The 26,852-nt window shown below is 30.5% G+C and overlaps 1 protein-coding gene across 1 annotated transcript; it reads right to left on the bottom strand.

The window, feature by feature from the left end:
* Nucleotides 1-1,638: 1,638 nt before the first annotated feature.
* LOC139855789 (bifunctional L-3-cyanoalanine synthase/cysteine synthase 1, mitochondrial-like) lies at nt 1,639-23,515 on the bottom strand. The gene is made up of 10 exons (XM_071845034.1): nt 23,262-23,515; nt 19,382-19,491; nt 3,503-3,560; nt 3,170-3,433; nt 2,921-3,058; nt 2,691-2,742; nt 2,526-2,605; nt 2,380-2,439; nt 2,076-2,156; nt 1,639-1,880 (listed from the first exon to the last, which is right to left on the bottom strand). Exons 1-10 carry the CDS (start codon nt 23,436-23,438, stop codon nt 1,782-1,784), a joined length of 1,119 nt encoding a protein of 372 aa, XP_071701135.1. The 5' UTR covers nt 23,439-23,515; the 3' UTR covers nt 1,639-1,781.
* Nucleotides 23,516-26,852: the final 3,337 nt, after the last annotated feature.

Here is a 26,852-nt window from a genome sequence, read left to right on the forward strand (position 1 = left end):
TAATGAAAAAAATGTCATTTTTCTTAACTTGTCGATATTCATTTTATAAGTTATCTATATTCCCAACATTTCTCTTTTACTCTAAATAATATGACAGTTAACTAGTTAACACATATATAGGAAATCGAACAGGAAACTCCACTAACCCTTGTCTAGTTCCTTCTTGTAAATCACTTTACCAATTATTCCGAATACCGTTAAAAAGGAAAGATTTCTTAAATCATAGTGGACCTCTAAATGGAGACTTGTAATCATACAATGTATCTGATAAATCAATCATTTGATATTATCTTATAATTCTATCAATAAACATATTGAAATAAATACGTTCATGTAAACTATTATTCGTTTAGTACTTTGTTAATATTTCAGGTTATAATATATACACGTATATATATAATCATATCCGTTTATATAATGGTTCGTGAATCGTCGGAAGTTGGTCAAGGTTAAATGAATGTATGAACATAGTTTAAAATTTTTGAGATTTAACATTACAAACTTTGCTTATCGTGTCGGAATAATATAAAGATAAAGTTTAAATTTGTTCGAAAATTTCCGGGTCGTCACAAATCGCAACAAAGCATCCCCGAAAACGCCAATCCATGTCGCCTCAATTTTAGGGGAGGTGAAGATGGATGTGTGAGATAAGAAAGGGACGTGATTTTTTCAAAAAAGGAAACCCCGGATGGAAATTGCTAGAAGCGACGGGTAGGTAGTGGAGGTGAAGTAAGAAGACGAAATTACCCTAATTGTAAAAAGACGAAAACACCCTTACTGTTGGTCAACAGTTAGAGGGATTTGCTCCATTGTAATATTTATTAATTATTAATACATATATATTACACATGATACATAGTTACGTACTGAAAGGTTTCTACTTCTTTCTAGTTTGTTAAAAATAATTGAACCTACTTTTTTATTACAACGTGTTAACGTTTACGTTCAATTAACTGAAACTAACTTACCGTTAACCGACAAAAATCATCACATTCAATTAACGGACTAAAACCACCCCGCAGCGAAACACGGGTTATTTTACTCGTACTTGATCAGGGGCATCTTAGTAAAATCAATCAAATAATGATTCATCAGATTGTATTATTAGTATATTAGTTATGATGCGTTTGTTTGCCTCTTAATGGAATGATTCAGCACTGAATGCTGAACCATTCAGCATTCAGCGTGTTTGTTTCTGATCTCTGAATGGCATATTCAGAATTCAGCGCTGAACCATTCAGCGTTGAAACACTCTCTTAACCATTAAGAGCCTAATTTTTCTGTGATATTCTTTTCAAATCATATCCAGAATGTTTAATCAAGAAGTATATTGTATTTTTTATTCATGTAACACGTTAATAAGATAATTTTACTCAATTCATATCGTTCATTTAAAATGATTTTCAAACAGCTTATTTTCATTCAGAACAAATTTTATTCAGAGGCTCTGAACCATTTAGATTCTAAATCATTCAGCGTTAAGTCATTCAGTTTTATCAAACGTATCCTTAAGCAATAAATTAATGGTTAGGTCTCCTTCATTTAATTTGATCCCATGGATATAAAATGGGTTTCTAAATCTTGATTCCTTTTTGCTTAGCTTTTGTTACTATTAAGTGTATAGAAGAGTAGATTAACTATTCAAGTTTAATTTGTAGATACTTCTGAATTCTTAATAATCTATCACAGCCAGATCTCATAACACATAAGTACCGTTTAAGTTTGAGAATTTAGTGAGTACATGTGATAAACATGACAATAATCATACTTTTGAAAGTCCACTAATCAACTGAAACTGGTTGCATTTCTTCAGCTTCTTTCCTCAATTTCTCAAACAACACAGATGATAAATACCTTTCTCCAAAACTTGCATGAATAGTCTGTAATCAAAACAAATCATATTACAGTAATTGGTTAATTAAAATTATCTTTAACTATAACTATGATTAAAGAAATCAACTTATTTAAAACCGTCAATATTTCGTCAAGGTGAATCAAAATAAAGAGATAGTTATAAGTATATTTGTATTTTTTGAAAAGGTGTTAATTAGAATAGAAATAAAGATAAATAATACCACAATAAGTTTGCCTTTGTTTTCTGGCCTTTGAGCAAGTCTTAAGGCTGCAACAGTATTTGCCCCTGATGATATTCCAACCTGCAAAAAAACAAGAGGAAATCCCCACAACAACCACATTAATTTTTACGAGTATAATTCTAAAAGTCATTTAATACTTTTATTTCATTACACAACAACTAATATATTATCAATTAAATATGCCAATTGTAATGGCAATAAAGCATAAACAAGTTACCATTTTTTGTTTCAAAACTGACCAAAGGGTTATTTACTAAGTGGTATATAAATTAAATCTTCTTACCATAAGTCCTTCTTTAAGGGCCAACTCTCTTGCCATGTTTACAGCATCTTCACTTGACACCTACAATGATACGTTACAAGTATCAATTAGCGCGAGTGCTTAAAAAATATATTGAATTGAGACTAATTATTATTTGATAAACTTACCATAAGGACCTCCTCCATTATGTCCATGTCCAAGATATCCGGTTTGAATCCGACCCCATTTCCTGTTATTTGATGAGGTCCTGTACAATATATAAGTTTTATGATATGTTTGAAGAAAAGTAGAAAAAAATCTTCTGAAAACCAAAAAAACAACATAAAACTTACCTGGTTTACCACCATTCAATATGTTGCTTTCCTCAGGCTCAAGCCCATAAATCTACAAAATATTACATTATGTTTAAGAAACCTAACAACATCCAGTGAATGTCCAAATCAAGTTATATAGTTTCTTGACATCAGCAAGGTTAACTATATGTCAAACTATGTTTATGACTCTTTGGAAATTTTATTACGAGTCCATGAAATTTTTTAAAAAAGTTAAAAAAAAGTGTCACCTTAACATTGGGATTTTTAGATTTGAGATACTGTCCAACGCCAGATACAGTGCCTCCACTGCCTATCCCCATCACAAATATGTCAACCTTACCGTCGGTGTCATCCCATATCTCTGGACCAGTCGTCTCAAAATGCACCTATTTTCATCACCACATATACAATGCAGGATTAACAATAATTATGTTAAACTTTCCTATCATATTTTTCACTAAAGTGCAAAATAAAATTGTCAATATGAAAGTTATAACCTTAGTGTTTGCAGGGTTAGAGAATTGTTGAAGCATGAAAGCATCTGGTGTGTTGTCCAAAAGATCATACGCTTTCTTAACCGTACCTCCCATTCCTTTAAGTGGGTCCGTAAGGATCAATTCAGCTCCAAATGCTAGCATTGTTACCCTTCTTTCTAAGCTTGTGTATGAGGGCATGGTCAACACCATTTTGTACCCTTTTAAAGCGGCCATAAACGCCATACTAATCCCCATATTCCCCGATGTAGGCTCAATCAACACCGTCTAGTAAATCATCATTGCATTAAGTAAACATCTCAATTATGCGTTTGTTATGTGTTAAACTTAGTTTACCTTTCCGGGCGTGATCAGCCCTTTATCTTCAGCGTCATTCATCATCGAAAGCGCTGGCCTAATGACAAATAGTAGGAAAAAGTCAACCTTTGACTTTAAAGATTCAAATTTACTGTTACAGATCCACAATAGTCAAAAAGTTTTTGTGGTAACAGTTCACAGTGTTTAAAGTTAAAATGGTTAAAGAAAGTAAAAGGGAAAAAATTGTGTGTGTGTGTGTTATAAAATATCTAGATTGTGTTATAAAATATCTAGATTGGATATTAATTTTATTATTATTATATTTCTTGTATAGTAATATTTTATATACTATAAAAAGACATGTATGGTAACCATTTAAGGTGCACCATTTCTCTTGAAATATCAATATCAATATTTCTTCTCTCCTTCTTCTCTCTTTTTCTCTCTTTGTTCTTATAACCATTAAAGGTAGTTATAAGCCTACTGAATTATAACACGTTATCAGCACGAAGAGCTTAGTGTAATCAAAGGATATCTCAAACGATCACAAGTCAGTGATCAAGGTATGAAATTATTAATAATTTTCAGACTCGAATATATCAAACTTCTACTAACATTTTGAACTACTAATTTTTATTAAGTTCTTAGTGCATTTGTATTGTTCTTATTATATGGTTGGCTCTGCCACCTAAATTATATATGGTCGACACTGTCGCCTAACTATCATTTATGTTTACTAACTCTTATTAACTTCACTAACATTTATATTTATGTTATTTAAGTTATATATGGTCGGTTATACCACCTGAATTATATTTTCTGTAATCTAACTCTTATTAACTTCACTAACATTTATATTTATGTTAATAAGACCTCATGATTGTACGCAACACGTCATTTGACAACACGGTACTTTATGTACGCAACACGTCATTTGACAACACGGTACCATGGGTCGAGATTAATTCCGATCAATACGAATACGACGGGGTCTTTATATGTTATCTAACATTTATGATTACTTATGCAATTAATCATTATTTATTTCATGCATACTAATGTTTATTCTTAAATTTATAATTTTAAAAGTTAAAATAAAAAAATAGTTTGTATTTTTATTAAAAGTAAATCTTAAAAGTTAAAATAAGAAAAAGTAGTTTGTACTTTTATTAAAAAGTAAATCTTAAAAGTTAAAATACAAAAAGTAGTTTGTATTTTTATTAAAAGTAAATCTTAAAAGTTAAAATAAGAAAAAGTAGTTTGTATTTTTATTAAAAGTATATCTTAAAAGTTAAAGTAAGAAAAAAAGGGGATGGTAAAATGGAATAGTTTTTTGTCAAAAATGAAGTATTGAAAATGAAGTGGTCTCCTTCTATAACTAAAAAAATATATATATACTTTTATCAAATGAATTTTTTTGTGGCCGACAATTTCAAACACGAGTCCGTGTTTAGTTTATCAAGAATATCTCTTGCTTTGGTGAAAGGTCACGATCACGATATCAGGTGTTGTGAAAGAATTAAAAAATTGGTCAAGTGGCCTTTTTAAAAACTAAAAAAAAAAAAATTTAAACAAAAAGTTTTTTTTTATATATTTATAATTTACGGGTAACGTAAAAAAAAAGGAAGTTTTTTTAAAAAAAAAAAACATAGAAAGTGTTTAAATGAGTTTTACAGAAAGGGAGAAAGCAAAGTAAAAAAAAAAAACTTTTTTCCAAACAAAGGTAAATGAAAGTAGGACTTAATACAAGAAAAAAGTAAACATCTCCTAGACGTGATAAAATCTATCAATGATAAGTATTAGACTTGATGAGCTAAATGTGACAAAAATGTTTCAACATGTCTTATGTTAATTTTCTAAAATAAGTTATTATTATTCCGAGTTTAACACATATACATATGTTAATTAAAAACAACCTTTTTGTTCTTATGTAGTGTTGTGTTGCAATTTTGGTTGTATGCCATAATTCCATCCAGTAGAGTGACAATAGAAAACTTTTGATGATAATCAATAAAAAACTTTTTTCCAAACTTGTCAAATGTTTTGTTAAAAACGTGACCGTTGAAAAAAAGAGGTTGAATAATAAAACTTAAAAAACAAATTATTTTTTAAGAGTGTGCATCAAAATGGCCCGTTTAATAATGGGGAGTAAAAATATAGTCAAATTGTTTCAACGAACAAGGGTTCAATTGGATGTCTCTTAAAAAAAATCCGCGGGTACGGGTGATGGATCCAATGGATCCGCATCCACGACCCGCGGGTGCTATCCCTAATTGTGACAAGTACAAATCAACTAAAAGTCTAAAAATAAATGCTCTTATAGGGACCAAATGTTCACAATAATTGCCTAAGCTAGATATGAAACAAATAGTTCATAAAAAAAAAAAGGTCGTTGTGCGTTTTCGGGATGATTGTAACGTCCTCCCAATAGGGTCTGGAAGAAACGTTACTAATATCAAATAAACCAACATATTATAATACGAGAACAATACTAAATGAGAAAATTTAACTTTATTGAGTACGCAGCGGAAAATGAAATGTCGTTACAATAATGGAAATAACGATAAAGTAATTGTTCATATGCAGAAGTAATAAATGCGATATCTCTTGATCCTAAGTCCAAGTAGCATCACATAAGTAGTAGATAAGAAAGCTTGAATCAAACAGCACCTGAGACAAAACATGCTAAAGTGTCAACCAAAAAGGTTGAGTGAAGTTCATAGGTTTAACAAAAGTAGTTATCGTTGTTTTTAGACCACAAGATTTAGTTGTAAAGTTGATCTCCCGCAGGATCAAAAAGTAGATCTCGCAGATCCAAAAGTTATGCCAGTGCGTGATATTTAGACTAAACGTTCAAGTTTGCCCCATGACAAGTTGTGTCTGTCCTTGTCGGTTTAAATTTCATTATCAAGTAATACAAAGACTGAGTCAAATGTATCGGGGACGTTACTCCCGATAGGCCTACCCCCAATAAATAAGCATGCCGCAGCACTTAAAAATATCACTGTAGGGACTTAGTCGGACGTAGCCGGGTATAGCATAGTTTTAGCAGTTGGTACTTGTGTCTAAATTGTAAATAGTAAAAGCAACATGTGTCTCACCCCAAATAAGTTAAATAAGTTTGCTAGCAATAAAGAGTGGGGCTATGAATTCACCTTAGTAAGTAGAGAGAGTTATTCCTCGGAATAGAGAGTTGAACGAGTGAGCAGGAAAGTCAACCTATTGACATTTAAGAGTAGTTAAGTGTTTTGCCCATGTTTAAGTTTAAGTATGTGTTTAAGTATAGTTTGTTTTACTAAGTTTCTATTCCTAGTAAGTTACTATTTTTATAAAGTTTCTATTTTTAGAAAGTTTCTTATTTTACTAAGTTTCTATGACTAGAGAGTTTCTACTTTTATGAGTGTTTCCATTTTAGGATACTTGCCGTATTAGATAAGCTTCCAATCACCCCTTTCCCTTCGAATGGCTAATTTAGATCTAGGGGCTTGAGCCATAGGACCCTTTAAATCGGAAATCCAAACCCTCTGCCTAGAATCTCGTAGAAACCATTCGTCAAGAAAGTTCGAAGATCTATACATCTCTAATACATATCCCAAAATGTTTTTGTGCTACAATATAATTAGTAGGTTATAGGTGCTAGTAATAGTAATAGTGTATACATGTTAAGTACTAGTATAAGTAGTATTAGGGTTTCATTAATTAGGGTTAGTTAATTAAAGTAGTAATTAATAACTAGGGTTTAGTAATTAATGTCCTAGGGTTTCATAAATATTTAGAGTTTAATTAATTAGGGTTTAAGAATTATAGTTTAGGTGTAATTAGGGTTTAAGGTTTTAATATGTATATGTATATATAATTCGTATATATATGTATATATATATATATATATAAATATTTTTTTTACATGTATATATGTATATATAAATCTAGGTGTGTTTATGTATATACTTATGAATAACAAGTTTATAATATGAATATGAATTATCAAAGATCAAAGTTTATGTAAATAGTTTAGGGTTTATGTTATACCTTTGAAGATTCAAGATAATTAACAAAGAAAAGATGAACACGATGAAGATGGAAGATCAAAGCCTTGAAAATCTTGAAGAACTCCTTGAAGATTCTTGAAGAACACGAAGAACAAGCTTGAAGATCCGAATACCACAAGAGAGGGAGAGGGAGAGATTGTTTTTGAGAGAGGATTTTGGTGTGATTTGTGAATGAGAAACTAGGTGTTTATATAGTGCAAGTATTAGAGTGTTAGTCAACATAAGGATGTTCTAATTAATGATTTTATTTTGTTTTATAATTTTTAGTCAACAATAGGTGGTACTAGTTTATAATTAGTCAACATAAGGATGTACTAGTTTACACTTTATTTTTAGTCAACATAAGGATGTAAGATTTTTTTAGTCTCATTATTATTACTATTATTATTATTATTATTATTTTTACATTTACTACATGATAAGTATTATTTTCTTTTTACTAATTCATGACTTGTATATATTTAGTTCCCAATTGTTTTATTATTTATATAAATGTCACTTTTTATTTATTACTTATAGGTTATTAGTTATAATATTACATAAATGCATAAATTTTAATTAGCAGTGAGTGTCGACTAACAGTTTATTATTTTCATCTTTTATTAACTTGTCAATTTTTGTACAAAGTTAATTAATATGTTTTCTAACTCTTAACACTTAACAATTGTTGATTAAAGTTTAATCATTAAGTTTTAATTATATTGTTTGGGCTTTTAATATTGGAAAAATATAGAATGGAAAAAATGAGGGTCGTTATAGTACCTCCCCGTTATTGAAAACTTCGTCCCGAAGTTTTTAGGTAGTTTCCTCGTTTGCATCAGCAGTTGAGAAGAGATGGGGATATTTCCGTTTCATATGGTCTTTGCGTTCCCAGGTATATTCGGGGCCTCTACGCGAATTCCAACGGACTTTAACGATAGGTATATTGCTTTTACGCGTTTGTTTGACCTCTCCTTCCATGATTTCTATAGGTTATTCAACGAAGTGCATTTTATCATTAATGCGAATATCATTCAAAATGATGATGTTATACAAGTCATTTCAGTAAATTGGATACATGAAATGTGTTATGAATAGTACTGAGCTCATTTAAAACCTTGAGCATTTTATGCCACAATATTAGGGCAGACAAACAAAGAGGAGTTCGTGAAAATCACAGTCATGAAATTTGATAGAGATCTTCATTGTTTACAACAAGAATATTTTAATGATGAATATAAGTTGAAAAATAAAGTTTTATCACTATTGAATAATATGGATAAAACGATTCGTTTATAGGAAGAGTATAAATGAAGCTATCATAAAAGAGTGAAATGAGAAAATTAAATGTTCGCCTTAACTTTTGACGTAGTCACGATTGATTTCCGGAATTCAAGGAATTAGAGGAAATCTTCGTAATCTATAAGATTTGATTCTCCGGTATTTACGAAATTTTGAGATTTGTTTGATTAAATGCGGTGATTTGCCTCGATTGATGTGTTTGGAATTTTGCTATAAATTAGCTTCTTTCGTTTCATTATCTTCACCACTTCTATACTTTCTTTCTCAATTCAAACTTTCAAAAGATTAAGAAAATGCTTAATCCAGTTCTGATCCTGGTTATTATATTGACCATCTATGCAGTCATTCTTCTTTTTCTTTTACCGCCAGAGGAATCTGTTTACTTCTACTATGCTCTTGGGGTTATAGTGTTTTTAATTATCCCGTGTCTTTATATTGCTATACGCATTGATATACACGGTTTGTAATTTCGGAGTCGTTATCGGGCTTTATATTTTCCCTTATATGTCGGAGCTTTATGCTTTTGTTTCTTCTTCCCGACTTCAAGTCAAGCGAGTAATGGTCCAGAATTCATAGGTATGAAGTTTCGAATTATCATAATATATAAAGTAGAAAGGAAATGTAATAGCACGATTTGATTTGTCATATTACCAGAATATCCGGAAAAGACCGAATCATCAAGAAAAATATGTTCTTGATATATTTAGAGGTTAAATAGAATGTAAGAGTCGTGTAACATGGAAAATGATGATTATAAAATCTATGAATCATCATCTTCCATTAAAAACTTAGCATGACTTACTGTAATATAATCACGTTGGCCTGACGTCATTATATTATACTAACTCATGCTTCAATTCCCAACACTTCTTCAAAGCATTTATAATTTAAACTCGAATTTTACAGAATATAGAAACTAAAACAGTTTCCTTTATAAAGATATCGCAAAGAGATACTTAATTGCGGACATGAATCGTTATGAAGATATCTTTCGAAATATAGAGGATATTTATGATGATATTTTGGAATTTCTAAGTTCGAAAGTTGATGAAGAAAAATTTTCCGCAAGCTTTTAACATGACTTCGGAGCAAGATATTCTCTAAAGATTTCACCGGATCCAAAATTACCTGGATTCTTTGAATATAGGGTTTGACCCTTGTGTTTGTCCTTGGTCTCCTCCATGGTTAGCTCAATCCGTTTTTCAGTTCCAAATTTTCTTTTGAGCTTTTCCAACGTACCATTCTTTATTATCAAACTGTTGGCCCTTAAGACCATCTACAATTTTTCTGTTTCCTCTGCATTTAATGCAGCCATATTTGAATCATCGGTTATCAATCCGAAATGGTTTCAAGAAATTTCATTTTTAGATGATTAAACGCTGATTGCGATCGTCAAGATTCAAAGGATGTTTTCAAGAATTTTAAATTTGAAGTGTTTAAGCGTAAGATGCATCCATCAATGGATCTAACGGTTGATGAAGAAATGTTGTGATTTTCAAAAGTAAGGAATGGTAAGTTCGGTGGTTTGATTTGATAATTCATCATAGAATACGAATGAATATAATTCATGAATGTAGTGATCTTTAGGAAGATAACACTTGCTAAAGCTTTACTTAAGTTTCGATATGTCAAAATCAGAGTATGTAACTGAATTTGTATGAAAATGGTTTTTCTTTGGTGAACATATACATATATCATGTGAATGTAAGTAGTATAGTTAACAACTGCTGAATCAGAATGGAAGAATGTACAATGTAACATATTTATATGAGATATGAATATCTCTCGGGTTTTACCTACCCGTTAAAATATTTTTTACAATTAACAGTTTGTACAAAAGAGAAGATATACGTTCATATATGTATTCTTCAGATGTAATCATGGTTTTAATGAGCTAATATAATATTAAACTCATTTGATTTGCTGTTGAAACGAGAATAAATAATCTCCAAAACCTTAGAGATTTCATAATTGTCGTGAAATATTTCGCTAATGAAGTTATGAATTAATACTTCATCGTTCATTGTTATTGATATACTTCGGTATATGATGTTGGTGCTCTTGGAATTCTTGTGAAATTCATAAGGCACTAATGATATTTTCTAGAAAGTTTCGAGTACATCGAAAATTAAAGTATACAATCAATCATATATTTGAGTAATACACTTGGTTTATTACGAAATGGAGTTTATTGTATTGAAGCAATGATTAACGATTGTTAAGTTATTAACAAAAGATGTACATCATAGCATATTGTGATATGAATTAACCATGTAGTACATACTAGTTAAGATTCACACGTAATAGCTTAGTACGAAAAGAATTATTATTGTTCCAATCCATATATATAAAGTATACATATGTAATTCTTCAGGAAGAATGAGTCAATACATCTTAACTCATTATTAATAATATTCCTTGGTATCTATGGGGCGTATGATGTTGATGTTTGAGGTACTGAGTGCGATGTTGAGGCGTGGAATGCGGATGTTGTCGTTGGTGAAGCTGGTGATGTTGGTGGTGATGTTGGTGGTGATGCTGATGGTACTGGTGGTACTGGTTATGCTGCTGGTGCTGCTGCTGGTGTTCGTAGGTTTCGCACCATATTCTCCAGAGCCACTACTCGAGCGCGAAGCTCGTTGACTTCTTCTATTATTCCGGGATGATTGGCGGTTCGGACAAGTGGATGAATAAGATCTAAAATTTTAGATATTATATATTCGTGACTGGATATCCTGGAAATGAGGGTGAAAATAGTGTTCCGAACGGGTTCGCCAGTAAGTGCTTCAGGTTCTTCACCAAGAGGTGAATTCGGTTGGTGGAAGGGATCACCTTCTTCTTGTCTCCATTGATTAAGTTTACTACGAACCCATCCCCAATTCATCCAAAATAGATGATGGCTGATTGGTTGGTTCATTCCGGTTACGCTGCCATTGGAGCTCGAAGAGTTCGAGGAATCCATATTATGTGTTTGGAATTAGGGTTTTTGATATGAGATTAGTGTTGAATACTGGATGATATATTCGTCTCCTCGAATACGTGTATATAGCAAAAAGATTTCCGTAATTTACGGAGGGAATTTAGGAAAAGTGTTAGACAAAATCTATTGGGATAGATACGATAAGATATAATAAGATATGATGTGTCTATACTTTAATAATGGCAGTATGACTTGTCGAGATCATAAAGTGATAAGTATGTAATCTAATAATCTTTTGATTAAAGACTTTCAATTCGTATACTGTGATAACCCAATGACATTTTTCGATTCATAAACCGATGCATAAAGGCATAAGGCATATAGGTACGTGATATAACAGGGAGTTATATACGTTTGTGTGTGAGTAGTAACAATTATAAGAGTTTCAAAATCATGGATAATATTTCATGTAATACATATGTAATACACATAACCATGATAGATGACTTATGAATGTCAAGAATTTCTGAAATCATTGTGTCGCATTTAGATGCGGTGGTGTAATTGGATAGTACTCAGGAAAGTGAGCAGAGTTCTTAGATTAGCTCGTCATTCTAAGATAAGTAAAGTTTATAAAGTATAGTGTAGCATTTAACAGTTAAAGGCAACAATTAAAGGCACTATGGTCAAGAAAAGTTGTAGTCTTACATTAGGAAAGAGACTTTGATTAGAATCTTTAAGTCAAGTTTGGTAAAGCATGATTGTTAAGATTATAAGGCAATCCTAAGTGCTTTAAGTGTAAGGCAGGAAAGGTTATAGTTTCCTAGATTGCTAAGGCACCCTAGCTAGCAAGTAAGGCACACATAAAATTGCAATCCTGGTTCTCTATAACAGCCTGGTTATGCTCTGATACCAATCTGTAACGTCCTCCCAATAGGGTCTGGAAGAAACGTTACTAATATCAAATAAACCAACATATTATAATACGAGAACAATACTAAATGAGAAAATTTAACTTTATTGAGTACGCAGCGGAAAATGAAATGTCGTTACAATAATGGAAATAACGATAAAGTAATTGTTCATATGCAGAAGTAATAAATGCGATATCTCTTGATCCTAAGTCCAAGTAGCATCACATAAGTAGTAGATAAGAAAGCTTGAATCAAACAGCACCTGAGACAAAACATGCTAAAGTGTCAACCAAAAAGGTTGAGTGAAGTTCATAGGTTTAACAAAAGTAGTTATCGTTGTTTTTAGACCACAAGATTTAGTTGTAAAGTTGATCTCCCGCAGGATCAAAAAGTAGATCTCGCAGATCCAAAAGTTATGCCAGTGCGTGATATTTAGACTAAACGTTCAAGTTTGCCCCATGACAAGTTGTGTCTGTCCTTGTCGGTTTAAATTTCATTATCAAGTAATACAAAGACTGAGTCAAATGTATCGGGGACGTTACTCCCGATAGGCCTACCCCCAATAAATAAGCATGCCGCAGCACTTAAAAATATCACTGTAGGGACTTAGTCGGACGTAGCCGGGTATAGCATAGTTTTAGCAGTTGGTACTTGTGTCTAAATTGTAAATAGTAAAAGCAGCATGTGTCTCACCCCAAATAAGTTAAATAAGTTTGCTAGCAATAAAGAGTGGGGCTATGAATTCACCTTAGTAAGTAGAGAGAGTTATTCCTCGGAATAGAGAGTTGAACGAGTGAGCAGGAAAGTCAACCTATTGACATTTAAGAGTAGTTAAGTGTTTTGCCCATGTTTAAGTTTAAGTATGTGTTTAAGTATAGTTTGTTTTACTAAGTTTCTATTCCTAGTAAGTTACTATTTTTATAAAGTTTCTATTTTTAGAAAGTTTCTTATTTTACTAAGTTTCTATGACTAGAGAGTTTCTACTTTTATGAGTGTTTCCATTTTAGGATACTTGCCGTATTAGATAAGCTTCCAATCACCCCTTTCCCTTCGAATGGCTAATTTAGATCTAGGGGCTTGAGCCATAGGACCCTTTAAATCGGAAATCCAAACCCTCTGCCTAGAATCTCGTAGAAACCATTCGTCAAGAAAGTTCGAAGATCTATACATCTCTAATACATATCCCAAAATGTTTTTGTGCTACAATATAATTAGTAGGTTATAGGTGCTAGTAATAGTAATAGTGTATACATGTTAAGTACTAGTATAAGTAGTATTAGGGTTTCATTAATTAGGGTTAGTTAATTAAAGTAGTAATTAATAACTAGGGTTTAGTAATTAATGTCCTAGGGTTTCATAAATGTTTAGAGTTTAATTAATTAGGGTTTAAGAATTATAGTTTAGGTGTAATTAGGGTTTAAGGTTTTAATATGTATATGTATATATAATTCGTATATATATGTATATATATATATATATATAAATATTTTTTTTACATGTATATATGTATATATAAATCTAGGTGTGTTTATGTATATACTTATGAATAACAAGTTTATAATATGAATATGAATTATCAAAGATCAAAGTTTATGTAAATAGTTTAGGGTTTATGTTATACCTTTGAAGATTCAAGATAATTAACAAAGAAAAGATGAACACGATGAAGATGGAAGATCAAAGCCTTAAAAATCTTGAAGAACTCCTTGAAGATTCTTGAAGAACACGAAGAACAAGCTTGAAGATCCGAATACCACAAGAGAGAGAGAGGGAGAGATTGTTTTTGAGAGAGGATTTTGGTGTGATTTGTGAATGAGAAACTAGGTGTTTATATAGTGCAAGTATTAGAGTGTTAGTCAACATAAGGATGTTCTAATTAATGATTTTATTTTGTTTTATAATTTTTAGTCAACAATAGGTGGTACTAGTTTATAATTAGTCAACATAAGGATGTACTAGTTTACACTTTATTTTTAGTCAACATAAGGATGTAAGATTTTTTTAGTCTCATTATTATTACTATTATTATTATTATTATTATTTTTACATTTACTACATGATAAGTATTATTTTCTTTTTACTAATTCATGACTTGTATATATTTAGTTCCCAATTGTTTTATTATTTATATAAATGTCACTTTTTATTTATTACTTATAGGTTATTAGTTATAATATTACATAAATGCATAAATTTTAATTAGCAGTGAGTGTCGACTAACAGTTTATTATTTTCATCTTTTATTAACTTGTCAATTTTTGTACAAAGTTAATTAATATGTTTTCTAACTCTTAACACTTAACAATTGTTGATTAAAGTTTAATCATTAAGTTTTAATTATATTGTTTGGGCTTTTAATATTGGAAAAATATAGAATGGAAAAAATGAGGGTCGTTATAATGATAGCCGAAATACACTTACAAAAGTAGGTCAGCCGTCAATTCTTTATGGCCATATCAACGTAGATCAATAAAATCATTTATGGTTTTGATAAAAGATTAATTAAAAATTAATTATTTTTTTGGTCTTGGATTCTCGGTAACAAAAGCAAAGGTTGTTTTTGGTTGCCACAACAAACAAGACAGAGGTTGTTGACTTTTGTTGTTAAACATGGCACAAGTGAACAATAACAATAGATTATTGTTTTTGAAAAGAATAATGATGCGTTAATTTTATTGTATAAAATAAAATTAAAGAAAATGGTTTTCATTGATGACTATGAACAAACGCAAACAAAGTGTTTGTGGTATTTGGTGATTAAAAAAAAGTGCATCTAAAGCTTCTACTGAAAATAATATGCATCTAAAGCTTCTACTGAAAATTAATGTGCAAGGTACAACGTATAACTATATGGTCAAATTCATTTGAGCCTTCGGAGTCACAAGTATATGATGTATATATATATTACTCAATTAACAAAATAGTAAATCTAAATTAATTCATATGAATAGTAAAACGAAATTAATTAATTTACTATTCACATAAAAAAACGCATATGATAAAAAGCGCATCGCATATGATAAGCGCATATGATAAAAAGCGAATATGATGAAAAGCACAACGCATATGATGAAAATCGCATATGATTAAAAGCGCATATGGTGAAAAACACAGCGCATATGATTAAAAGCGTATATGGTGAAAAGGATATATGATAAAAAAAAAAACACATATGGTGATTTATAAAAAAAAAAAAAAAAACACATATGGTGATTAATGGAAAGCACATATGGTGATTAATGAAAAGTATATTGTGAAAAAGAATCACAAATGTTTCTTGAAAGAATTCAAGGTAAGATATATGAACCAATTCATCCATCATGTGAACCATTTTGATATTTCATGGTTCTAATAGACGCATCTAGCGGATGGTCTCATATTTGTATGTTATCAAGCCGTAATATGGCATTTGCAAAGTTTCTTGCACAAATTATTAAATTGAGAACACATTATTCTGATTACACCATTAAAAGGATGAGACTTGATAATGCTGGTGAGTTAACATCTCAAGCATTTAATGATCATTATATATCTACAGGGATTGTTGTTGAACATCCAGTTGCTCATGTGCATACACAAAATTGGTTTAGCTGAATCAATAGATAAACGCTTACAGCTAATAACTAGACAATTGATAATGAGTACAAATCTCTCAATATTTATATGTGGACATGTAAATTTACATGCTGCGACATTAATTCGCATTATACCATGTGGAAGTCGTAAATATTTTCACTTAATACTTGATTTTGGCCAAGAGCCAAATATTTCTACCTTAAAACATTGGTTGTGCAGTGTATGTTCCAATTGTATCACCACAACACAATAAAATGGTTCTTCAAAGAAAGATGATAATATATTTTGGATATAAAACATCTTCAATCATAAGATATATTGAACCCATGATGGGTGATGTTTTTACAGCACGTTTTGCTGATTGTCATTTTAATAAAACATTGTTCCCTAGATTAGGGGGAGAAATAAAAATAAAAAATAAAATGATGCTTCATGATGTGAACATCAATTAAGGTATATTGAACTCGCACAAAAGAATGTGAAACGAAAGTTCAAAAATAATGCATATGCAAGAACTTGCAAATTAATTACTTTATGCATTTACAGATATAAAAAAGTGACTAAATCATATATACCAGCGATAAATGCTCCAGCTCGAACTGAAATTCCAAAAGCTGGCAATAATGTCACTGTTGAGTCTTTGCCACGCATCAAACGTGGAAGATCAATTGGTTCCGAAGATAAAAATCCTCGAAAAAGAAAATCAGCTGATAATGAGGTAAGAGAAAGTGTTCAAGAAGAACCACAAATCAATATTCCTTCTGCAGAGGATATTGATAAATGTAAATACTAAAATTGCGATAAATTATGCAATATTATGGAACCGAAATGAAACTAAAATCTCTATGAGATATTTTCATATAATGTTACAATGACATCATGAATAAAGATGATGATCTGGAACTAAAATCTGTCATTGAATATACAAAATGGACATGATTGAGCTCAATGGAAAGGAGCAATAAGAGCTGAATTAGAATCGCTCGATAAAAGAAAAGTTTTCGGATCAATCGTTATCACTTTTAAAGATGTGAAACGTATGGGATACAAATGAATTTTTATCCGAAAAGAAATGTGCAAATGAAGTTACAAGGCAAAACTAGACTTGTAACTCAATATTTCCCACAAAGACCAGAAATGAATTAGGAGGAAAAATTATCCTCCTGTAATGGATACAATTACTTATTAGATACTTAATCAACCTGGTAGTTATTTAAATGCATCTCATGAATGTTGTTACTACTTATCTGTATGGATCACTTAATAGTGATATATATGAATATACCTAAAGGGTTAAGGTATCATAAGCATCTAATGTAAAACCCAAGGGAATATATTCCATTAAATCACAAAGATTTCTAAGTGGGTTTATACAAACGGGACGTATGTGGTATAACCGATTAAATGACTACTTGATAAAAAAAAAGGGTATAAATATAAACTTATTTTGCACGTATGTTTTATAAAAACAATGTTCGGATATGAGATCGTAGTTGTTTATGTCAATGTTCTTAACATCATATGAACAAATAAAGAGATCTATGAAATCATTCAACTTCTAAAGAATTATTTTGAAATGAAAGATCTTGAAAAAACCAAGTATTACCTTGGATTGCAAATTGAGCATATGCCTAATGGTTTACTTGTACATCAAACAACTTATACCGAAAAGATTTTAAAACATTTTTTTTAAAGACAAACTCATTGTTGTTAGATCACTCAATATTGACACTGATCTATTTCATCCCTGCGAAGATCATGAAAATTTTAACAGATCGGAAGTTCTATATTTTAGTGCAATTGAGGTTCTTATGTATCTTATAGATTATACAAGATCTGACATTTCTTTTGCAGTTAATTTGTTGACAAGGTTCAGCTCAGCCCCTACCAAAAGACATTGGAATGGAATCAAACAAATAGTTTGATACCTTCGGGGAACTACTGATTTATAATTATTTTATTCTAACAACTCGAAACAAGATTTGTTTGGTTATACAGATGCAGATTATTTATCCGATCTACATAAAGCTAAATCTCAAACTGGATATGTATTCCTAAATGGAGGCACCGCAATATCATGACGTTCTCAAAACAAACACTTGTTGCAACATCATCAAATCATGCCGAAGTGATTGCATTACATGAAGCTACTCGGGAATGATTTTAGTTAAGATCAATGATACAAATCATTATTGATTCTTGTGGACTAGAACGCTATAAAAGCGTAACAACTATCTATGAAGATAATACAGCTTACATAATACAAATGAAAGAAGAGTATCAAAAATGACAGAACAAAACATAAATGCTGACGAGGCGCTAAAGCTATAAACGGTCTTAACGGTCATAAGTTTGATGGAAAAGAATGGTATATTGGTAAGGCTCAGAAAAAGACTGAAAGGGAATAGGAACTGAAACAACGGTTTGAACAAACCATGAAGGAGACTGTAGACAAATCACGAGGGCCAAACTTGTACATAAAAGATTTAGATGATACAGTTTCAGATGAAAACCTCAGATTCTTCTCATATACTCAAGATCTCGTAAAAGACAACCAGATTAAAATGAGATACGTTCAATCAACAACTCTGCTGATCTTTATACCAAAGCACTGCCAACTGCTATTTTCAGAACACACGTTCATAATATTGGCATGAGACATGTTCAGAAGATGTAACAACTCAGGCGTTGCCTATTTGAGGGGGAGTCAACTCTATGCTGCACTCTTTTTCCCTTAGCTAAAGTTTTATCCCAATGGGTTTTCTTTAGCAAGGTTTTTAACGAGGCAGTAATAGTTATTCTCTAATAAAATTGTCATCCAAGGAGGAGTGTTATAAAATATCTAGATTGTGTTATAAAATATCTAGATTGGATGTTAATTTTATTATTATTATATTTCTTGCATAGTAATATTTTATATACTATAAATAGACATGTATGGTAACCATTTAAGGTGCACCATTTCTCTTGAAATATCAATATCAATATTTCTTCTCTCCTTCTTCTCTCTTTTTCTCTCTTTGTTCTTATAACCATTAAAGGTAGTTATAAGCCTACTGAATTATAACAGTGTGTGTGTTTTTTTTTTTTTTTTGTCAAATAATTCTCTAATTTGACTTAGAGAAGTAAAAAAGTTGACTTTTGGTTTACAAGTGAAATAAATAGAGTGAGGGTTGACCTGTCTTTGATGCTAGATGTTGGTTGAAACATTTCTTGTTTGACTGCAACATAAGCACCATATCCCTCTGTGACTTTGTTGAGATACACAAGGGGTGTCTTTCCAACAATCTATAATTACAAGGGTTAGATTTTTAAACATACAATATTAAATTATTAAATTATACAATATTAAATTACAAAGGTATTCATACAAAAGAATTATCGTTAAGTTACAATCAAGACTTACGTATCAAGACTTTGGTATTGTTATTGTGTACTTAGAATATTAATATTATTATTTGCAATATATAATACCTTGTACATCAACATCTTAGCATGGAATCGGGTCTACAATTGGTGGGGTCTTGGTACGTTTTCTAATCTTAGCATGGACGAAATTCTTAAAGGTGATACATCAACATCTTCGACTTCTAATGAAAAGAAATTGTGGCAAGCGGTAGAATGGGTGTGCGTTTATTACTTATGAAAGACGCGAAATAACAAAGTTTTTCGTGGTAAAGATTGGACGTCTTCGGTAGTACTTAATGAAATTCAAATAAAATCCTTCGAATGGATTTCGCAAAGATCAAAGAAGAAGAAAATAAATTGGCTAACTTGGTTATGTAATCCGAAGACTTATCTTTCGAGCTAGATTCATGTATTTGGGTTGCTCACTTTGCAACCCAAAATAGGCTTAGCTTGATCATAGTCGTGCAATGTAACTCTCGTGTTTGTTTGGTGTTTAATCAATAAAAATTTTCTTGCTTTTCAAAAAAAAAAAAATATATATAATACCTTGTGAGTTGTGGTTTATTATTTCAGTAAAAAAAAATGTCTCTAAAAATCTGAGCTACCTTGGGTGCTATAATCCGTGCACGTTTCCTACTACTCCGTAGTTTTCAATATGAATGAGTGACAAAGGTCAATCTTTAGTTTTTAGTGTTGTTTACCTTAATTTAATGAGAGGTGATACTTCCACCATTGTATTTACTTGTTTCACCATTATTTCATTTTTTTTCCCAGAATATCCCTTCATAAATTATAAGTGAAAGTTGTAGGTTTATTATTAAGGGCATTTTAAAACATTTAAGTGGAAGAAGTAAATCTCATGGTGGAAATATCAATTCCCTAATTTAATTGTTGTGTGATTGGTTTCGTATATTGTTAGATCATTTCAAGTTGTTTACGTTAGTTTAGTGGTGGTTGTTTTCACTTGGTGATCGTTGGATCACCTCATACGAATTTGTAAAGTCTACATCAACAATAGCGGAGCCAGGGAGGGGACAGGGGATGCTCAGCCTCCCCTAATGGGCCTAATTGCAATGAAAAATTAATAGGTTATCATTAATTATTTTTCTTAAACCTCCTCAATTGAAGCCCAAATAATATTTAATCAAAATACATAGACAACTTAATTATCCATTATCTGTATGGGCCAGTCAGTTTATCCAACAAAGTGTATACTTTTCTAGAATTATTAAATACTGGACTAAATGCTATGTGATATATTTAGCGCAACTACGCAAATAAGCAGTTCCGTAAATTAAGCTATTAACTAACAATAAATAAGATACGACATATTCTCAATTTTATTTAGTTTACATCTTTTCACTTATTTGAGTTATTTGGTGCGTAGTTCGAGACCATCAAACATAGAAACGAGAGAAATCAAGTTAACGTGATAACGTCCTAACTCGTAAGTTCTCATTCTGTTTTTTACAATTTTTCACTTCATAATTATATGTTGTATATATATTGTATTTGTATTAAGATATGAATCATGATCAATTTATATCACCACCGTCCACCAAATTATGTTATTCTAATTTTTAATTTTTCTTGTCATAATTGTGCTATTGGTTTATAATTTTTGAGTGTTATTTAAAGTTTTGATTGTTTAAGACACTTTATTATTATTGTGGTTATCATCTAATTCTCGAGTAAGCCAACTTTATTGTCAAATCCTGGCTCCGCCACATCAATTTTGACACAACTTTTGTATCCTATAACTATTATGAGAATGTTAAATGTAGCTCTAAAAGCTATAGTTAGATATATATTAAAAAGTGTTAAATTTTTATTTTATAAAGTACTTTTCATATGGAGTGCTTATATTTAAGGGATCAATTCATTCATGGAAATATGTAGCTTTATATTAGAGATATTAATCTAATCTAATGTTATTTTTCTAATTTAAAAAGCAAAAAGAGAAAACACTAGCAATCAAGTAGCAACTAGATGAAATTAATTTACTCAATCAACTGTGAAATAAAGATTAAAATTTAAGATTTGACAAAAAAAAAAAAAAAAAAAAAAAAAAAAAAAAAAAAAAGTTGCCATTTATCCACTTGAGTTTCCCTTTTCAACCCACTAATGTTAGAGCAACAACCTTGGCTACTTTTGCTAGCATTAATACTTACTTTATTTGGTATTGTTATTGCTATTATTATCATCACTGTACTTACTTTATTAGCAGGATCAAGGTAAAATTCAAGACATCGTGAAAAAAATATAGAATAACTTTGTAAATAAAACTTCTTTAAAGTTCAATATAAAAGTAGTTTGCCACGGAGTATAAGATTAGACCACTTAGTGATGTGAGTATTTTTGGGGTATTGGTGGATGGATGTGGTAGTTGGGGCTCGCGTGACACATGTGATCAGGACTGATTCCGAGAATTTAAATGTCCCGAACAAAGCGAAAAAAAGCCCTAATTCCCTAATGAATAATATAAGTTTTTTAAAAAAGTAAATTAGTTATAAAATTTTTAAATTAAGATCACTATATTGTTTTTTCTTCTTTTTGGGCCCCTAGTTCTTTAAACTTTTTGGACCTTAAGTGATATGGTTCAACAAATTACAAGCAAAATACTTACTTCCTTTTTTTTTTTTTCCCATAGCACAATGTGTAGTTCCTTTTTTTTGGACCCCTAAAAAATATGAGCCTTTTGCAAATGTACACATTGTACATGCATCGGACCGGGCCTGAATGTGATGGATAAATGGAGAATACTGGTTGGCGTGTTGAGTGACATGTTTGATCATGTGATAAAATACAATTGTAAGTTGGAGAAAAAAATGAGTAAAAGTATTAAAAATATTTAATATATTAAAAATTATAAATAAATAAACACGCCCTTCTACTAAGCATGCCACAAGATTTTACCATCAACACGCCACGCTACGAAATGTTGGGTGGAGTGTTGGTGCTTTTATGGTGCTGAACAGGCGCATTACAATTCATCTTATAAAAACACCCAAAATAATCGCTATTTGTTATTGAAAAATGTTAATCATGGCGGTAAAGTCAATAAAGCTTATATAAAATAAGCTCAGCCACTTAGAAAATGATTTTATATTTTATATACATTGTTCACAAATACATGTTTACATTTATGGAAATAATTTACTTACTTTTAGAAGGTTTATACTAATTAAGGGCTATAATCATTAATCTCTTGGAACAAACTTTTTTCATCCTATATAAATCTTAGAATCATATGGAATATATATAAAAATCCATAATTCTAATTTTATAAGGATCACTTACATGTTTTTTTATTTTCATTTTAAATACATGCACCCTAATCATGTGTTAATTAATTACTTTCGTAGTTTCATATATAGAATGACAATAAATATCATGTTGTAGCATAAAGACGAAAATTGAAGTCATGGACGATGATTTTTATCTAATGTCACTTTTCATAGATGATAGAGGGCAGCTTATATTTAATAATATAACGTATAACCTACATATGAAAACAAACAAATAACAAATAATTAAGTAGTAAAAAATTTTACACACCACATAAATTTGATATTATTAATATGAATAATAAATCCAAAGCTAACGATGAGAATGAGAGTAATAATAACAAAAATATACATATTGAATACCTGAGATGCATCTTTTTTAATGTTAGTCCCAGGGAGATCTTTAGGCAGATCTCTAAGTCTTTGAGCAAATGAAGATTCCGGCGACGGTTGTGATGTGTACAATTTTGCTCCGATCAAATTCTGGCCGGAAGTTAACAAGTTTCTTCTTTTAAGTAGGTGATTCACTAATGCAGCCATTATAATATGTTGAAGAATTGTTTGATACAATAAAATAGTGTGTGTGGGTGATTCACTTCAAAAGAGTGAGAGATATAGTGAGGTGAAGTGTAGATTGAATTACTCCGTAGAAGGCTATTATTTTTATAGGGGGTGTAATTTATAAATTTGCCCCTTCAAGATTTGTTTAGTAATAACAAATGAACATGTTAACCACTTGACCCATGTGGGCATCGGGGCTAGAACAAACGTGACAAATTGTATTTGTCCTCTTGATTGATGTTAATTTAAAGGGTGATGATATATTTACATAACTATTACGTTTTACAGTATTGTATAGTATAACACTGTAAAGCATAATGGTTGTGTACATAATAAAAATTGATTGTGTACATATCACTCTCTTAATTTAAATAAATTGAATATAAATCGAAAAATGACGTCCACATTTATATCTTTATACTCATAATTTTTATTTATCAATATTCCTATCAATATCTATAGATTTCAGCTTTATAATAATTCATATATTCGTTAGATTAAGCTGGTAAATAAATATCCGTAATATATTTAAGAAAACATTAAAATATATTCATAACAGATAATTTGTAAATGTCAATTTAATGGTAAGCATGTGCAAGATGGTGTTAAGTGGAATAGAACCATCAAAATTTGCTGAAGAAGCTACGGCTCCAACCACGATGAAGCAGAAAAACGACAACAAAGAAAAGAAGAAAAGAGAAGTGGTTTTGATGCAGAGGCGGATGGACATGTTGTTGGATTTGTCTTGAACTCAAGAAACAAGTGGGCTGATGGGCTGTTAAGAAGTAGACGGGGAATAGGGTGATGTAACAGACTTAGGGATGTAAACGAGCCGAGCCGAGCCCGAGCTCGAGCTCGGCTCCGTACGAGCCTAATAGTTTAAGCTCGAGTTCGGCTCGTTTGATATTTTACAAACTCGAGCTCGGCTCGAGTTCGACTCGTTAATTGTATAATCTTTTTTTTTTTATATTATTTAATTTTTCAATATTTCAAAATCATTATTTTTGTAATTTTAATCAACATATAATAAGATTTATTATTATCCTTTCAACTATTATTACTATTTAATTAATTATTATGTAATTATATATTATATTATTTAAACATTAATAATTTGTGTATATAAATGAAAAGCTTGTTTAGGCTCGCGAGCTTGTTCGAGCTCGAGATACGAAGTTCGAGCTTGTTTACTAAACGAGCTTCAAATTAAGTTCAAGCCCGAGCTCGAGCTCGTTTAGGCTCGGCTAGAATCGAGCTTTTAACGAGTCGAGTTCGAGTAGCTCGCGAGTTGCTCGGCTCATTTACAACCATACTAACAGTCTGGCTTGTCCAAAAAGCTAACGAAGAATCCTGTAAGTTCACAATTTTATTTAGTGATTTATTTCCTTAATTAAGTTATTGTGTTTCTATTATTTAAACATTCTACAGCGTGTTTTGTTTTCAACTTTTGATTTTGATAAATAAAATATAGGTAGTAGCCTTTTTCTAGCTATATATGTGAGCTTGTTTCTGTTTCTTTGGTTATTTTGCCACAACTTGATTATCGATTAGTGTTGGCTATGATCCTTACATTATTTGGTATCAGAGCTTTGGTAATGGCCGACAACAGCAACCGAGGTGATTATAGCAGATACGCCGGACGAGGCAGTTATATTGATCCGAGAGATGCTGAAATCAAGCGTTTGCAACGACGGATAGCAAAATTAGAACATGGCCGACATCATAAATATGATGAATTCTATGCTTCAGACTAAATGGAGGACAAGTGGGACGATATGAATCTGTTCGCTGATGCGCCGAGAGGATTTAGATGTGTGACGACCCGGAAATTTTCAACCAAATTTAAACTTGATCCTTATATGATTTCGATACGATAAGCAAAGTCTATGATGTTGAGTCTAAAAATAATTAAAACTGTTTACATGAATGCAATTAACCTTTGACCATTCCTGACGATTCACGAACAATGGTGTGTAGATAAATATATATGTATATATATAAATGTACATATAATACAAAATAATTAAGCTGTTATGAATCTACATAAATATATAATTTCTGTACATAATTAATATTATATGCATATTGTAATATATATAAAATATGTTATTATATAATATAGGTATTACATAATTAATAAAACGTAATGTTAATATCTTAATTTTAATTACAGATTAAAATATAGTTATTATATTACTTTCATTATTAATATTGATATCAGTATTATTAATTTAATATATAATATATAGATATGAGATTTGATAAGTATAATTTGGTATATCAATATTATTAGTGTTATCTTTATTATTATTGTTATTAAATATTATTATTAATACAATTATTAATATTATTATTAAAATTATTAATAATACCATTACTACTAAAATTATTAAAATCATAGTTATTATCATTATAATACAACTTATTAATTTTTATCATTAATATTATTTTTATTACTATTATTATTTTTATTACTTGAAATTATCATTATCATAGTTTTTATTACTTTATTCATTATTATCAATATTACTAGTATCATTTTATTTCTATTATTATAATTATATTAAAAATATTATTATTATTATCTATGTAATTATAATTACTAATTAATAATATCAATCAAGAAAAACCAGTACGATTCTGTTTCAAGTATCTATCAATCTATAGTTATAATTTTGTTTGTTCTTAATTTGTTACACATCGTTATCTATTGTACTAATCAAACTGACATCACAGATTCCAATTCTGTTTCATGCATCTATCAGTAGGTAGAAAATCTTATTTCTTGTCTCCAAAGTAAATACATGTCTAAATCGAATCATCAATATAAACAAAAGTGTAGATACCGAAATCAATTATGGTACGAAATTTATTAGCTATCACTATCTGTTTTAAATTATACTTCTGTCTCCTTCTCTGCTCGATTCTTCCTTCGACTCTTTCAATCAATATAACAATCAATTATCTTGATTGTTAAGGGAACCATCTAGCATCTTTCTTCTCCACTAACATAATGGGACTTCAATCTTCACAATTGTGACGATCGCTCCAAATCCATATGGACGAACATGTCATTCATTGATTTCATTGCGAGGTATTTGACCTCTATATGATACGTTATGTAAACATTGCATTCTTTTGAAAAGGCATACCATAAATGAATATTTAAATCAAAGGTTTTCGACATCTGATGATTTCTACATATAGACAATCACTGTATATAATAGTTTACAATAGTACTTCCATTGACAATGCAGTCAAAATAAGGTACATGATGATGAATTGGTGAATGCAACGTTTTCTTGAAAAATATGCCATATAAGACTCCATGCACATAGCTTGTCTATCATATAAGCAAACAGCGGAAGACTTCTAGGAAACCTAAGAATAAAC

The sequence above is a fragment of the Rutidosis leptorrhynchoides genome, chromosome 6, assembly GCF_046630445.1.
Source record: "Rutidosis leptorrhynchoides isolate AG116_Rl617_1_P2 chromosome 6, CSIRO_AGI_Rlap_v1, whole genome shotgun sequence".
Lineage (NCBI taxonomy): Eukaryota > Viridiplantae > Streptophyta > Magnoliopsida > Asterales > Asteraceae > Rutidosis > Rutidosis leptorrhynchoides.

Coding starts and splice junctions, on each gene's coding strand:
- LOC139855789 (XM_071845034.1), bottom strand. CDS start 23,438: ATGGCTGCATTAGTGAATCACCTACTTAAAAGAAGAAACTTGTTAACT. Junction 2,743..2,920: donor CTAAAAATCCCAATGTTAAG/GTGACACTTTTT, acceptor AATATTTTGTAG/ATTTATGGGCTTGAGCCTGA. Junction 1,881..2,075: donor ACAAAGGCAAACTTATTGTG/GTATTATTTATC, acceptor TTTTGATTACAG/ACTATTCATGCAAGTTTTGG.